Consider the following 16,479-nt stretch of genomic DNA (forward strand, 5'->3'; position numbering starts at 1 on the left):
GGAAACCGCTATTTGTAAACCATGTGGACAAGCACTCACAGATGCGCTGGCAGGCCCAGCCACCTCATGACCAGGCTAAGTTGGGGGCCTTCCACATGGCTGGAGAAGCCACCCAGAGCTAGATCTCAGGCTCTTATTCATGGCACATCTGTCAGATGGGGTGGGGAAGAGGAGACTTTGAAATTCAAGGAGATAGAATAAGTCACCATTTTTAAATAATACCTATGGATTGCACTGCCTAGTTTTGAAGGTTTTCCTCTGGTATTGCAATGGACTGTGTTTATTTTTCTCAGTTTGCCTTTTTTTTTTTTTTTTTTTTTTTAACCATGGCATGAGAAAGATAAAATATTTGCATAGCCAGTTTTGGCAATTTCTGGTTGGCTGCTTTAACATTAAAAAATTAAAACACGAATATAATTTTACTTTATGCCTTCTTGACTAGTGCACATGAGTTTGGTTTCTAAATGCACAATTAAGCATTTTCAAGGCTGGCTCTCAACCTTCTAAAGTGAGGGGCTAGTGCCATGGCCAGTGTCTATATGTGATGCAATACTTCCTGTGACCTCAACTTTGGGTGGCAAAGCAACTTTGCCTAGCTGGGCACAAAGAATCAGTCCAAAAAGCTGCCACAAACCCTCGTGATGAGAGATATTTAAAAAATTACTTTTTTTTTTTCTGAGTAACAAAAGAAACCCCAGTAATATGAGGGACATGGATGTTAGTAATTACCACACATTGAAAGTATTGTTCGGCATGAAAAGTAAAACTTCCAAAAAATTTCTTAAAGATTCTATTTAATAAATAATTTTAAGGAACCACTTATGCAAAACTTAGATAAATTACTGAAAACCCCACGTGCTGTGGAATAATTAAAAACAAAAAGGAATTACAGGAGATACTCAAATTAGTTTACTATAATTCTTCAAACAAGTAAAAAAAATCCCCTCCTTTTTAAAATTTTATTATTATTATTATTATTATTATTATTATTATTTTTTGCTGCTCTTTATGTCAGAGGGAAAAGCATCCTTTCTGGAGAAGGAGAAGCTGGCTCCAATGAAGAGATGGTCTACCTCCTGCATTTTCTGAGGAAACACCCAGAGCAAAGCTGGGCGCTATCTCCTCTCTTTCTTAGGGTTATTAGAAGCTATTCTAAGGCTCTCGAAGGTTTTAAAGTATTCTTTTGCTAGTGAGGATTTTACCCATCTTATCTGGATTTCTTGGAAACAAGATCTCTCTTTAGTGAGGCAGATTTAACTCCTCAGTGTCCTTGGCCAAGAATGGTATTCTCCAGAGGTAATCTTGGAAGGAAGAGGCTGCATATTGCTGCTCAAAACAGGGTAGCTAAGGACACATATTTTATTTTTTTCCTCAAGAAATGTAGGAGGCACCAAAAAAGGGACCACTCAGGGATGGGAATGCCCCTCACCGTGTCATGGAGCCACAGGCAGGGTTACCCCTACCCTGCAGAGGGGACCCCAATGGGAGTAGCGCCCCTTTACCTGGCTGAACCCAGACAGATGCAGGTGGAGGTGGGGATGGGCTTCCTTCCTGACTTCCCTCAGCCCTTTCCCTTTGGAAAGAGGCACAGGCCAGGTTTCAAAGCAGCCTCGTTGCGGGGGGGTGGGGGGGGGGTGGGGGGGGGCTTTACATAGTGACCAAAGGGTCAATCCCTTGCCTCTCTCCTGGGGCACCAATGATCACTTCCTAGGGGTGCTCTGGAGATAGTTCACTGTGGAAGTGTCTTCAAAGAAGAAATGTGAGCAGACTGTCATCTTTGCTCATACATGGGCAATTCCAAATAGTGGTTTCAGAACCCTTGCTTTTTGGACCCAAGGTGTCTTTGGAAAGCTCCTGTCACCTCAGCTGCCCGGCACCGGGGGCCATCACTACCCCTCACCCCGCCCTGCGAGGTAGGTTGTTCGGTGCCCATCCCAGGACGCCTGCGGCTTTGATGGCAGTGTGAATGTTGCTCGGGCCAGGGGTGGGAAGGGGGGTGAGTGGGAGGAGCTTTTGCTTATGAGATGGAGGTGCGTATTCCTAAAGGGCCACCGTGACCACCAGAACTTATCAGCGGGGCGGCACAGCGTCTCCTGTCCTCCGAGGACTCGGGAGGGGAAGCAGGTGTGAGCCCGCAGCACAGTCGCCACCCCAGTCCCGGGCTGCGGGTTTGCTTCTTGACCCTGGGTGGTACCGACCGCACACGTGTGACCGCTACATGGAGGAGGTCAGTCGCTGGGGTGGGGGGCGGGGGTGGGAGAAGAAAAAAGCAAAAAAAAAAAAAAATGTAAAACACTCCCTTCTAAAAACAAAGGGCTGCAAATTTCTTTATTTCTCTTATTGAGGAACAAAAATACTCTTGCAATGGCTATTGAGTTTCCACAGGTACGAGGCAGATGCTAGCTAGCACACCCACTTCCAACAGTATGACTTGTTTCCTATCCGTCTACTACCTGAGTGGCGTCAGTGTAGGTTCAGGCACCATTAGGAACGTTTGACCAAACACGTACACAGCACTGACAGAGGAGTCGCCGGCCTTCCGGTTGACCAGGGCATGTAAAAAAGACACCGACAGAATGGAAAAGAAATCCTTTATGGTAAAAGCTGGCGGAGCGCGCGCCGCACTCAGGGCCGGGCCCCGCGCGCCTCGCGCCGCCGCCGCAGCTCCTCGCGGTAGCAGTAGGAGCAGTAGTGCTCGGTCTCGGCGCGCCCGTAGAACGCGCAGTTCTCGCGCTGGCAGCGCCGCTGAGCCAGCCCCGGGCCGCCGCGGCCGCACTCACCGTTCGAGCGGGCGGCCGGCGCGTCGGCGTCGGCGAACTCCAGGCCGTCGCGCGCGGCGCCGAAGCCGTTGGTGTAGGTCTGCGACTTGTGCTCGGCGGTGCCGGCAGCCCCCGCCACGCCGGGCAGGGCGCCGGGCACGGCGCGCGCCAGCGACTCGACCGTGTTGACGGTGCGCAGGGCGGCGGCGCGCGCCGGGCTGTAACTCTGGGACGACAGCGAGCGGTTCTGCTGCGGGTACGTGGCGCACGGCCGCAGCGCGCCCACGGTCGGCGCGCACGCCTCGTCCCGCGCGCCCGCCGACTGCACGTGGATGACGCTCTGGCGCGCCGGCGCCGGCGGGCTGCGGCCAGGGAGCGGTCCGCTGGCGCCAGCGCGTCGCGCGCCGCCGCCGCCGCCGCCGCCCGGGCCCGGGGAGGCCGCGCCGCCCGCCGCCGCCCGCGCCGCCCGCGTGCCCGCCGCCGGCCCGGGACTCGGGCGCTCCTTGAGCTTGAGCACCAGCTGCGTGGGCGGCCCGGCCGGCGGGCCTGGCGAGGCGCGCTCGGAGCCCGGCGCGCCCTCGGTCTCAGGCCTGCGCGGCGGCCGCTTCGCCGTGGAGGCGGCGGCGGCGGCGGCGTCGCGGCGCCGCTGCTCCTGCTCGGCACTGAAGCGCTCCTGCGCGCTGGTCAGGTAGTAGCCTATCATCTCTTCGTGGAACTGGTGCCGGTGGCTGGTGAGCAGCAGGCCGGCGAAGATGAACTTGCGCTCGCCCTGCATGGCGGCGCGCAGGATGTTGAGGCTCAGCTTCACGTCCGTGCTGTACTTCCAGGCGTCGCCCCGCTGCCCGCCGCCCTTCTCGGCTGGCGACGCCCCGGCCGCCTTGTCCGTGGGCGACGGCGTGGTCTTTTCCGACGGAGACGTGCTCGCCGACGCACCCGATTCCTCCTTGCTGCCTTTGCGTGACTTGGTCTTCTTCTCCTTGCTGCGCTCGGGGGCGTCGCCGTTCTTGCCGTTGGCGGAGTTAGCGCGGCCCATCTTGCCATGCACGAGACCTCCCAGGCCACCCATGTTTTTCTTCAGCTTGATGCCCAGCGTCTTGCTGAAGCTGCCCAGCTTGTTGGCCACGGAGTCCGCGCGGGTCTTGTCCTTTTCCTTGCGTTGCTTCTCTTTCTCTTTGTCTTTGCCATTCTTGCCATTATTGCTGTTGGAATTGCTGCACACCGAGTCGCGGTCCGAGTCCAGGGAGTCGGCCAGGGACTGCACGTCCTCCCCCACAGAGGCTGTTGGGGATTCTGGCTGTGCCAGAGGGGCCTGTGGGGGGAGAGGAAGGTCGAGAAAGGAAGAAGGTTAGAGATGAGCCATCTCACGTGGGTTCGACAAAGGTAGACCATCCCAGCCCACAGGCTGCTGTGTTGGGATCTCACTGTCCCATCCAGGATGCCTTTTTGGTGAGCTCAGGTTGCTGGTAGCCTGGAACTCCGAGGCAGGGATTTTGGGCAAGGTGCAGATGCCCACAGCCCCGGGGCCTCTGCACATTTTAGAATCACCATGCCCAGACTCTGCCCTTCTAGCCCTGAGGAGGCTGGTCTACGACCAGACCCAGGTCCTGGCCGGCCTCTGTAGACTTAGAGGCCTTCTGGTAAGGATGACACTTCACCTGCGCCTGTAGGTGTCTCTCCTACAAAGGTGCCTTACCTGTTTACTACAGGCAGGGGACAGACACTTTGTCCTTACCTTAGAACAAATACCCCCTTAGCAGTTCAGGTCATGACCAATCTCTTTACTCTAGGGGTTCCTTTCTCGGATTGGCAATGTGGTGTGCTAAACTGAGGATTCTGAAACGGGACCTGGGCTTAGCAGGAAAAACGTTAGCGTTCCCAGAAAAGGTCTCGGGTGTGAGGAGGGGGCATCTCTGTGAACACCTTGGATAAGGCCCACTGTCAGGAAGGCAAGGCAGGTATGGACACCTGGTCCAGGACTATGGGGTAGGTGGGGAGCCTGAGAAAGGAGATGAATGCATGCAGAGGACCTTGTGGGAGATTCCTCCTTGTGTGAGGAGAGAGAATTCTGACAGCATCATTGGGTGAAGACCAGGGATCTCACACTAGCAGCTGAGTGGCAGGAACTGGTGCCCACCTCTGAATGGGCTTTTCCTGTCCTTCAGGAGAGGAGCCTTGGAGAAGGCCCCATTGTTCCCTCATTTCAGTTTTGTCCCCTCCCTTCCCAAGCAGGTCCAAGACACCTCCTGCAATCAGATCACCCAGAAGAATCAGGAACCAGCCCTCCCCACTTTATATTCTGAAATTCCTTCCTGTTCCCACTCTTTCCTGGGTCTGGAAAGAGCTAGAGGTCTCAACAGGATTTGTCAGTGACACAAAAGGGCAGAAGCTCAGGGGTTTGGCCCAGGAAAGGGAGGTGTGCTTGGTGCTGGGAGAGCCCACTGTTTGGCACCCAGTGAGCAAGGAACAGTGGGTCAAATGCCCTGAGGCTGGAAGTGTTCTTGCCAGGCCCTGCATCTGACACGGGGGCCACCATGGCTTGGCAGGGAGCCCTGCTCATTGCCTTGCAGAGCTGTGTCCTAGCCCAAGAGCCTCCTGATTTCTAGATCTACAGCTGCTGCCTTCACACCATATGTGTGTGCTGGGAAAGAACACCCACAGCAACAGTGGTAGAATCCAGGCAGTTGACCGGTCATTGTAGAGGTTAAGAGTCAGGACTCGAGCCAGACTGCCACCAGCTGTCCCTTGTGTCCTCAGTAAAATGCGATATCAGTACCTGCCTCCAGAAGACCTATGAAGATGACATACAGGTAAAGGCTGATGTATGAAAACATCCTGAACAGTGCCTGGCCTGTCCTGGCTACTGACTCTGTGTCAGGCACCACCTTACTTCTTTCCTCATGTCACTCCTTAAATACTGTAGTTTATGAGCTCCACTTCATAGCCAAGTATACTGATGTCTGAGGAGGACCAATTTGTAAGCTCTCTCTCTTTTTTATAAATCCCTTTCTTGGCTCACTACTGAGGTAACAAAAACATCAATCAGAGTGAATCGTGCTTAGCATGTGGAAGGGGGGACAGAGCAGACCCTCCCTGGGGGGTCTTCTTTTCCCACCGCCTCCTGGAGGACAGAAGGAGGGGGCGCTGAGGAATTGCGCGCTCTCGGTTGCCTGGCTTTTCCAAGGACCCACACACAGTTTATAATTAATTCCGCTCCGCCGCAGCACATCGTGTTCCGATGTCGGCAGAGATAGTTTTGTGTTGCGACTTGCCTACAGTTTGTTTTCTGAGTGGGTGTGTTTATTCCTTTGCTTCTGGAGAAAATAAAAGGACAAAAAAAAAACCAAAAAAACACTCGAAACCACAACTCGCATACAAAACCAAACATCCCCTAACCGAGGTGCGCGCCTACGTATAGGCACGCAAGCACGCGTGCACACACGCATCAGGTAAACCCGAAACACTTCTCGCTGGGCCGGGCGCGGCCGGGGGTGGGAGACCGGGAGGGAGTAGGTGAGCCCTGCCCCCTCCAGGTTTGTAGGGTGGGCCCTCCCGCCCGCGCCGGCGGCCAGTGAGAGGCCAGGACCCAGACAGCTGGTGAGGTCCGGGCGCACGCCAGGCTCACCCGGGTCTCCGAGGGGATCCGGATCCACGTCACGTTCATGTAGCTGTGCAGAAGGTTCAGCTTGGCTTCTAGCGACAGGATCAGGCTGGCGAAAGAAGAACACAGAGTGAAACGCGTCCCTGCCGGCCCGCGCTCGCCCGCACGCACCCCGCCCGCAGGCACGCCAGCTGTCCCAGGAGGAGCAAGGGCGGCCCGGCCCACGCCGGGAAACCGGCGACAGCCGGCCCTTTAGGGCGTTGGGGGAGGGGCACAGGGTAGGGGCTCACTGGGCCAGCCGGGCGTTATCGTTGTCGTCTTTGCCCCACTCCCAGTCCTTCCCGGGGTCCACTGCAAAGTGCAGAGGCAGCAGCTTGTGCTCCGAATCCGTCAGAGGGATCACGGCTGGAACAGAAGAGAGAGACGCGGTGCCAGGTGGCCCCCGGGCGGGCCGAGAGGCTCCAGGCCCCAGCAACCCCCAGGAAGCCAGGAAAGGGAGTTCCAAGACCAGGTGTCTCCTTAATTAAGGAAACCGAATGGAGACTCACAGTGCCATCTGTGCCAGCAGGAGCGTTAAGACCACAGGTGTCAAAATCACTAGTGATAGTTTAAAATACTTCGTGTTTATTGTGGACCTTGAAGAGCAGTTGGAGACCTCACCTGGACTCTGCTGACTATTGGGGTCTGTCAGAAGGCAGGTACCCCGGTTGGGCAGCAGACGATAAAACCTATTACTGCTTCTGTTATTTCTGAGGAGGGACCCAAGCAAATTAAACAAGTAAGGTTGTTGGTTACCTCTCAGTGTGCAAATTAGACAAGTAAGGTCTGCTTGCCAATCTGTTCCTTTGTGAACTCATTCAATTAAATCTGTCAGTTCAAGGAATGGATGGGGGGCGGGGAACCCAAGGATCTCGTGGCTCCTGGCCAGGGGGAGCTCACAGGTAACAATCTCATGTCAGGTGGTGGTGAGTACCCTGAAGAGTAAACAGCAGACTGAGGGGAGCTAAGGCAAGCCTTTCTAGGGCAAGCCTTTCTGAGGAAATAAGGTAGGTGTAGGCGTATAGGCAGAAACTGCAGCGAGGAGAGACTCGCCCTCACCGAGGGATCCATTCATCACAAACACTCCCGAGTGAAACGCCCAGCTGGGGGAAGTCTTGGCCCATCTCAGGCTGGGGCGGAGTGGGGGTGTTCACAGGTTTGCCTGGATCTGCTAGAAGCTTCTGAGCTGCTGTGGGACCCAGTGCCCAGTGAGAACAGCTTGCTCCTCCCCTGGATTTACCCTACCTCTGCCTCCTTGCTGCTCTGCTCCCGCCCCCATACTGGTCATGAGCCTGGTGTCATTTCCCATGATTCATGGCAAGGGTGCCACGGCAAGAACAAAAAGACAAATAAGTAAATAAAATCTATGACTGAATACCATTAATAGTTGACTTTCTAATAAAAAATTGCAAACATTGACTCACTGCTGCCCTCCAGTGTTGCTGAAGAGAAAACGTGAGCACAAATGATCCTCCACCCCCAGATAAAGCAAACACAGCTTTGCTGGGGGACCGGGGTGGAGGGGTGACGGCGTTCTGTTTAAAGTGGCTAGAGACTGGAAGTATTGTGTTCTGGTTTGGTTGGTCAAGGACAGCTTGGTGTGCCCCAGCTACAGGCCACCAGGTTCTGCCTTGACATGGCCGTCACACACAGGGTGCTCCTCCCAGGGCTCAGCTGCAGGGGAGTCACACTCAGGGAGGGCTGCAGTGCCCGTCCCATGGTTCCATGACTCAACACGAAAGCAGAGATGGAGTTGGCCTAGCTTCCCATCCACTGGGCTGGGGTGGGGGTGGTAGTGGATCCCTCTGTAGACACTCGCTAGGGTACTGCACCTCCCTAGAGTGCTTGGTAAAGGCACTGATTCCAGGCCCCCATGCAGATGGCCAAACCAGTGTCCAGTAAAAAGACCCAAGGACTATATTTTAAGTAAGCATCCTCTGTGGTTCTTAAAATCATACAAATATGGAAAATATTGTTCCAGAACAATAATCTGTTTGAAGTAGTTACTGTGGATAGGACTTGGGCAATTTGGGACTGGCTGTCCACTCCTTTCTCAGGGGAGAAGTGCAGTTGGGAGATGTCTGCCCAGCCATGGCTACAATTCCCAGCCCCCAGCACTTAGGAGGGAATAGGTGCTGAGTTGCACCCATGGCATGAGAGCAGAAACACTATGGGAAGTGCTGGGCAATGTGGTTAGGTGTGGGCGGCGTTCTCTCCACACCCCCACACCCTCATCCTCCTGTATGCTGAAACTTGGTGCTACAAGATGGCTGGGTGAGCTCCTGACTCCCCACTTGCCAATCAGGAACACCTATTTTAGACTTTATTTGCAGGAGAACCACACTTCTCTCCCTATGATTTTGGTTTATGTCAGATAAAACAGCTAAAGATCCACATGCCCCTCAGCCTCTACTCCCTATCACTTTCCTACCAGGGCTCCTGGAAATTTGTACCCTTAATGGCTGGACTGGAACTGACTCCATGCGCTGCCCCCTGCTGGGCAGACAGTTGGACTCACCTGAAGGTGCTAGAGCCTGATCACCTAGCAGGGTCTTGGCAGCCTCTCAGCATGAATCTTAGTGGGGTGAGGTACTTGGAAAGGTACTAAGGACATGCCTGCTTGCAAGAAAAGGCACCTTCTTTGCCAGACCTAACAAAAGGCATATTCTCTGCAGAGGGTACAGCTTTGGCCTGTGTGTGAGGGCCAGGGCTGCAGGGACCGAGAGCCCAACCCATAGCTGCACAAGCCAGGAGGACCTTGAGAACAGGCCCTCCCCACAAGCATTAGCTGCTTTAGATGCATCTGCCTCCCACTTTATACATTCACTTTTCCCAATTGGAAATGGGGCCTCACCCAGGGAGATAGATATGTAGTGATGTGGCAGCTTGCCCTCTGGTGGCAAGGTCAGGAACAGCAAATGCTTTTCAAAATAAGCCCACAAACGTTTTTTTTTTGAAAAGCATGTCCTATCTTTTAACCTGGAAACACACAGACAGCATCTCAAAACAGCCTTGACATATTTTTAGTACTTATTTTCCAAAATGAATTCATACTTCTGGTTTCTGTTTCTGGGACAGCATGGTGCTATCATTACAACAACAATAACAAGCCAGACAAACTGCAGATTCACAACTTTCCTTTAATCCATCAGAGAGCAGAAGTCACAGGGAAACCAGCTAACTCCAAACCTAAGGACAGATGGGTACATACAAAGAGAAACAGACATGACTTTCATTGAGGCAGACTCAGCTGGACTACAGTAAGAAGAATTCAGCTAAAATAATTAACAAATTGGTAAAGGAAGAATGTAGCCTAGTGAAAGAATATTTAGAAGCCTGGGGGCTACAGATTATAAGGGAAATTAAAATGTACTTGTAAACCCCTCTCCATAGGACCCAACCTGGTGCTCACAAAAACACTGGCAAGAATTCTGAGAAAGCGTCCTTCGCAGACCTTTCTCTCCTATCTATATTACAGAATAAAAGCTTAAATTGTGAGGGCAGAACACTGTTGGCCTTAGGGACTGGGGTCTTTCCTTAGTAAAGCTTGGGGTGGGAGGAGGAAATAAGAAAAAAAACCCCTCTTGTTCCCTAGGGGAGGGGCAGGAACATGTACTGAGCCCAGAAGTACATCTGGGGGAGGTTATCCCCCTTCTAAGATCCAGGGACACAGTGCCTGCCTAAGGCAGAAGCTTAATTAGAATAACAAAAACATCACACTTCCTGGTCCCACTTTCACACCCAGGCTAACAAGCTGTAAGTAATAGTAGTTTAATGCTAGAAGAGGGACAAGAGTTGAGAAGAGAAAGGGTGTAGCAGACAGTGAGAAAAGTCTTCTGGCAAAACAAAAGATATCACTAGTAAAATTTGAAGGCTCAGTACATTAAGGGTAACCAGAGCAGCAATGAAACCAAAACCTACCTCAAGTCCTGACTAGACTGATCCAAACCCCATACTAAAGACCTAGCAAAAGGAAAGGCATACTTAGTTCCAAGAATCAAAATGATACACCTCAGTCTTTATTATCCTACTCAATATGTCTGACTTTCACCAAACTGCTAGTGTAAGAAAAGATAAGAACTCCCCCCCACCCACCAACATTTAATAAGATCAAGCATTTCATAGAATAAGACTCAGATATGACACAGGTGTTGAAACTGTGACATGGAATTTAGAATAATTGATTAATAAGCTGAATACTCTAATAAAAAAGGTGGATATAATTAGTGGTTAATTTCTTTCCAGCAGAGAGAAGAAATGGATAAGAAAGTATCAAATGGAAATGCTGGAAATGACAAAAACACAGTAAGAGAGATGAAGAAAGACTTTGAGGGGCTGATCACTACACTTTACAAAACTGAGAAAAGAATCTGTGAACATCAAGATAGGTCAATAGAAATTACCCAAATTGAAACACAGAGAGAAAAAAAGAGTTGGGTGGGGGGAGATGCAGAACAGAATATCCAAGAGCTGGGGGGCAATACCAAACACCATAAGATCTGTAAAAGTGAAATCTCAGAAGGAAAAGAGAGTATAAGACAAGGGATATTTAAAGAAATAATGGCTGACAAACGTTTCTACTTTGAATGGCAAATACTACCACAGATCCAAAAAACTAAAAACAAAAACGAAAACAAAAAAAGAGCAGGAAACTAGCACCACTAACACCAAAAATATCCCTATACTTAGCATATTTAAACTGCTGAAAACCAAAGACAAAATCTTAAAGGCAGCAACAGAAAAAAGACATGTTACATATAGAGAAACAAAGATAAGAAATACAGCAGACTTTTCATGCTAAAACAGGTAAGTCAGAAGACAATGGAGTGACATCTTTAAAATGCTGAAAAAAACAAACTACTAATCCATAATTCTATGCCCAGAAAAAATATTTCTGAACACGGAGACATATTTTCTCAAACAAAAAGGGAAAAATATTAATTGCCTACAGAACTGCACTAGAAAAAATATATGTATATATGTTGGACTAGGAAATATTAAAGGAAATTAGCAATTCTTTAAGGGGAAGGAATATGCTACCAGTAGAAACTTGGATTTACATAATGAAATGAAAAATGATAAAAACAGAATAAATAAATATGAAAATAAAACTATTTTTTCTTCCTTCAATTGCTCTAAGAAACTAAGGTGAAGAGAACAGCAGTGTATTATGTGTTTATAGCATATGTAAAAGTAAAATGCTTGATAATAATGGCACAAAGAATGGGAGGAAGGGATTGAGAATAAACTGTCATAAAGTTTACACAACACATGAAGTAGAATATTACTTGAAAATAGAATCTAATTGGGGCGCCTGGGTGGCTCAGTCGGTTAAGCGGCCGACTTTGGCTCAGGTCATGATCTCGTGGTCAGTGAGTTCGAGCCCCGCGTCGGGCTCTGTGCTGACAGCTCAGAGCCTGGAGCCTGTTTCAGATTCTGTGTCTCCCTCTCTCTGACCCTCCCCCGTTCATGCTTTGTCTCTCTCTGTCTCAAAAATAAAAACGTTAAAAAAAAAAATTAAAAAAAAAAAAAGAAAATAGAATCTAATTAATTAAAGATGTTTATTGTAAACTCTGTAAATCAGGAAAATAAATAACAATGAAAAACAGGGGCATAATAACTCAATAGTGGAGATAAAATGGAGCCATTAAGAAACTAATTTAACCCAAAACTCACTTATCCAACCATATGGTTAATACCATTAAATATAAATGGTCAAAAAATACCAATTAAAAGACAAAGTTGTCAGAATGCATAGAAAAAGCAATACTCAATTCTACTGACTGCAAGAAATTAATTTTAAACATAAAAACACAGATAGGCCAAAAGATATTCACTAATTATAAAAATCTAGAGTGGCTACGCTAATGTTAGAGGAAGTGGACTCCAGAACCGGGACCGTCACCAAAGATATAGAGAAACATTACACAATGATATAGGGGTCAATTGTCTAAGAAAACATCACAATCCTACATATGTGCATGCTCCTAATGACATGCTTTCAGAGTACTAAAAGCAAATACTAACAAAAATGAAAGGAGAAACAGGTCCATTATGGATCTTGGAGACTTCATCATTTTTCTCTTTGTAATTGACAGAACAAGTAGACAGAATGTCAGCAAGGATGCAGAACACCTGAACATCATTAGAGAACTTAAAAAAAATTGACATTTATAGAATGCAACAAGAGCAGAACACATTATTTTCAAGGGAACATGAAATATTCACCAAGATATAACACATTCTTAGCCAACCTTAGCAAATTTAAAAGTATAGAAATCATTAAAAGTTTTTCTCAGACCGTTACTAAATGAAAGTGTTAAACCTATAACAGAAAATATTTGGAAAATCCCCAACTATTTGGAAATTAAAAAGCATGCTTCCAAATAATCCATGGGTCAAAGAGGAAGTCTGAAGGGAAATTGAAAAATAGTTTGAACACAATGAAATGGAAATACAACATACCAAAATTTGTGTGATGTAGCTAATCAGTGCTTAGGGGAAAATTTATGGCATTAAAATGCCTATTTTGGATAAGAAGAAAAGGTACGTAATCTAAATTTCTGGTTTAAGAAACTAAAAAAAAAAAATAGCAAATTAAACTCAGGTGGGAGGAGGGAAACAATAAAGATTAGAGCAGAAATTGATGAAACTAAAAACAGAAAAATAGTAGACAAATCAGTGAAATCAAAAGCTGGCTCTTGGAAAAGATACATAAAAAACCAACAGATTATCCAAATCCATATTTTAAGAAGTTAGGATAAATGGTAGACTAGGCTTTTAAATGTTCTTAAGCTGTTAATATGCTGGCTAGTCAATACATGTTCATATTCTAAGACATTTTAGAATACTGAACTTTTCATTGTTAGATGATTGTAGATTTAAATGCAGTTGTAAGAAATTATGCATAAAGATCCTATCTATCCATCTCCCAGGTGCTCCCTAATGCTAACATCTTGCATAACTGGAGTACAATATCACAATCAGGATATAGACTTTGGTACACTCCACTGAGTGTATTAAGTTTAGATGAGTTTTCCATGCAGTCATCTCTGTCTCTCTGTCTCTCTGTCTCTCTGTCTCTCTCTCTCTCTCTCTCTCTCTGTGTGTGTGTGTGTGTGTGTGTGTGTGTGTGTGTGTGTTTATTTGGTTCTATGCAATTTTATTACATGTGTAGATTTAGGTAATCCCTCCAATCAAGTACAGAATAGGTGCATCACTACAAGGGTCCCTTGTGCTATTCTTTTATAAACACACTCACTTCCTTTCAATACTTCATTCCTGTCCCTAATCCCTGTCCACCACTGTGGATGGATGATTGTATATGTCAACTTGACTGGACTAAGGGATGCCCAGATATGGGATAAAACATATTTAGGTTATTTCTAGAGGAGATTAGCATTTGAGTTGGTAGAATGAGAAAAGAGGATCATCCTCACCAATGCCTCACCAGGCATCATCCAATCCATTCAGGACTCAGACCAAAAAGGCAGAGAAAGGAAGAATTTGCTCTCTTTTCTTGAGCTGGGATATACAGCTCCTCCTGCCCTCTGGCATTGGTGTTATCACTCCTTGGGCCTTCAGACTTGTATGGGAATTTATACCATTGTCCCTTACTTCTTTGGCCTTGGACTCAGACTGAATTATACCACTGGCTTTCCTGGTTCTCCAGCTTGCAGATGGCAGGAAGATGGTGAGACTTCTTGGCCTCCAGAATTGTGTGAGCCAATTCCTAAAATAAACCCCTCATATATATATATACACACACACACATGCACACACACATCCTACTTGTTCTCTTTCTCTGAAGATCCACAACCACTAATCCGATCTCCATCTGTATAGTTTGGACATTTCAAGGATGCTATGTAACAGGACTCATATAGTATGTGATCTTTTGGGATTGACTTTTTTCATTCAGCATAATTTCTTTGAGATTCAGCCAGGTAACTGCATGTATCATTTTTATTCCTTTGTACTGCTGATCAGGATTCCACAGGATGTATGTACCATAGTTTGTTAATCCAGGAAAGACATTGGGTTGTTCCCAGTTTTGGGCTATTACAAATAAAGCTACTACAAACCTTCATGTATACAGTTTTGTGTGGACACAAATTTTTACTTCTTTGGGATAAATACCTAGGAGTATAATTTCTGGGTTATATGGTAAGTGATGTTTAGTCTCATAATAAAATGCCAAACTGTTTTTCCAGAGTTTTACATTTCTACAAATAAAGCAAGAGAGATGTGGTTGTTCTACATCCAGCATTTGGTATTATCACTTTTACAAATTTTAGTCATTTTGATAGGTGTGTAGTGATATCTTATTGTGGTTGCAATGCTGAACATCTTTCAATGTTGTTATTTGACACCTGTGTATCCTTTTTGATGAAATGTCTGTTCATGACTTTTTCCCATTTTTTAATTTGGATTTTTTAACTATTGTTTTTTAACTGTTCATTGCATATTTTAGATACAAATCTTTTGTTGAAAGGTAGTTTTAAAATATTATCCCCCAATCTATAGCTTGTCTTTTCATTTTCTTAACAGTTGTTGTTTCGTTTATTTTTTTTTTTATTTTTTTGCAGAACAGAGGTCCAATTAATCAATTTTTATTTATTTATTTTTTTTGGATTATGCTTTTGTGTCAAAGAGCTCTTTGCCTAGCTCTGGGTCCCCATATTTTCTTTGAAAAATTTTATAGTTGTGCATTTTACATTTATTCTGTGATTCATTTTGAGCTAATATTTATATTATTAAGATTTAGGTTCACATTCATATTTTTGCCTATGGATGTTAAATTGCTTTATCACCATTTGTGGAAAAGACTCTCTATTCTCCATTGAATAGATTTTGTTCCTTTGTCAGAGGACACAGGACTTCAGTTCATGCCACAGCCCTATTGGGTGGGTCAAGAGAGGGAGCAGGACTGGGGATGACCTCTGTCCCACTTTCACTAAACGTCAGAGTTTTGTGAAAGTCAAAGGAGATAGTGCATGGGAGATGAGGTTTGGGAAAATGCAAAATGGAAAGCAAAGTGTGATAAATCTTCCATCTAAGAGGTATCTTGCTAGAGGACTCTCAGAAATGTCTTGGGAGAGGTAGAAATTTTTGAGGGCCATGGGGAGGTGCAGCAGTCACCACTGGCTGCCCATCCTTTGTTCCCACTAGCAGACCCCACCTCCTGGGACTGTCATGAAGGGTCAGGATGGCTCTAAGGCATTCATGGTTGACTCATTTTCTATGACTTCTGAGACAAACCCTAGAACAGAATCTGCTCAATGAGATGTAAGAGGAAATCAATTGGAAGATTCCTGGTTAAAAGCAACACAAAGGAGGGCCAGGGTCTTTTCTGATCTCTCCATGTTTTGTGTGAAGATATGATGCTTGGAGCTACAATAGTCATCTGACCAATGAGGGACAACTATGGGACAAAAGGCAACAGGCCAAGGAGAGTGGAGAGACAAAAAGGGCCTAGGTCTTTGACGAATGTCCGGTTCCAAATCAACCAAATGCTGGTCATCAGATTTCTCATGACATGAGAGTATAAACCTCTTTATTCTTTGTGTGAGATAGGACACCATGGTGGTTGTGTGAAAGCCATGCTTGACAGTGGAAAACCAGAAGGTGTGAGGTTGCTTCTGAGCCATCTCTGTAGGAGCCCAGGTCTGCTGGTGAGGCTCTGCTATGCTTGGACCCATGCCTGAGACCCAGCAGCCACTGGGTCCTGCCCCTGGGCAGGAAGAAATCCAACCCTAGGTGTACACCCATTTAACTGTCCTGGTTACAAGTGCCTGGAATGGAGTGCCATCATATAAGCATTCTTGAAGAACATCCCTGCAGCTCAGGCCCACAGGGTTGCACATGAGAAAGCTGGAGCCCACCCACAGCCTGCTCCCTGACCTCGGGTCAGATCTTGCTTCTGGGAATCTGTGGCATCCATGGCAAGCTTTCATGCCATCAACCATGTAAATGGCAGTCCTGCCCTTTGCTCTGCTGGACTGCCACTGGGATGACCCCTCTTTCCCTGGAGTGGAATTGTGAGGATTAGCTATGTTCCAAATATCTACTAGGCCCTGGTTT

At 47.2% G+C, this 16,479-nt stretch overlaps 1 protein-coding gene across 2 annotated transcripts in view; it reads right to left on the reverse strand.

Annotated features, from left to right (window-relative positions):
- Nucleotides 1-2,577: 2,577 nt before the first annotated feature.
- OTUD7A (OTU deubiquitinase 7A) overlaps nt 2,578-16,479 on the reverse strand; it is a 372,559-nt gene continuing 358,657 nt past the window's right edge. For both annotated transcript variants that reach the window (XM_019460021.2, XM_019460020.2), the window contains 3 exons: nt 6,648-6,762; nt 6,382-6,466; nt 2,578-4,068 (listed from right to left, as the gene is read on the reverse strand). In XM_019460021.2, coding sequence (XP_019315566.1) covers nt 2,626-4,068; nt 6,382-6,466; nt 6,648-6,762 — 1,643 coding nt within the window. In that variant the 3' untranslated portion in view covers nt 2,578-2,625. The remainder of the gene's footprint in view (nt 4,069-6,381; nt 6,467-6,647; nt 6,763-16,479) is intronic.

Source organism: Panthera pardus, unplaced genomic scaffold (assembly GCF_024362965.1).
Source record: "Panthera pardus isolate Hobbes unplaced genomic scaffold, ASM2436296v1 HiC_scaffold_24, whole genome shotgun sequence".
NCBI lineage: Eukaryota > Metazoa > Chordata > Mammalia > Carnivora > Felidae > Panthera > Panthera pardus.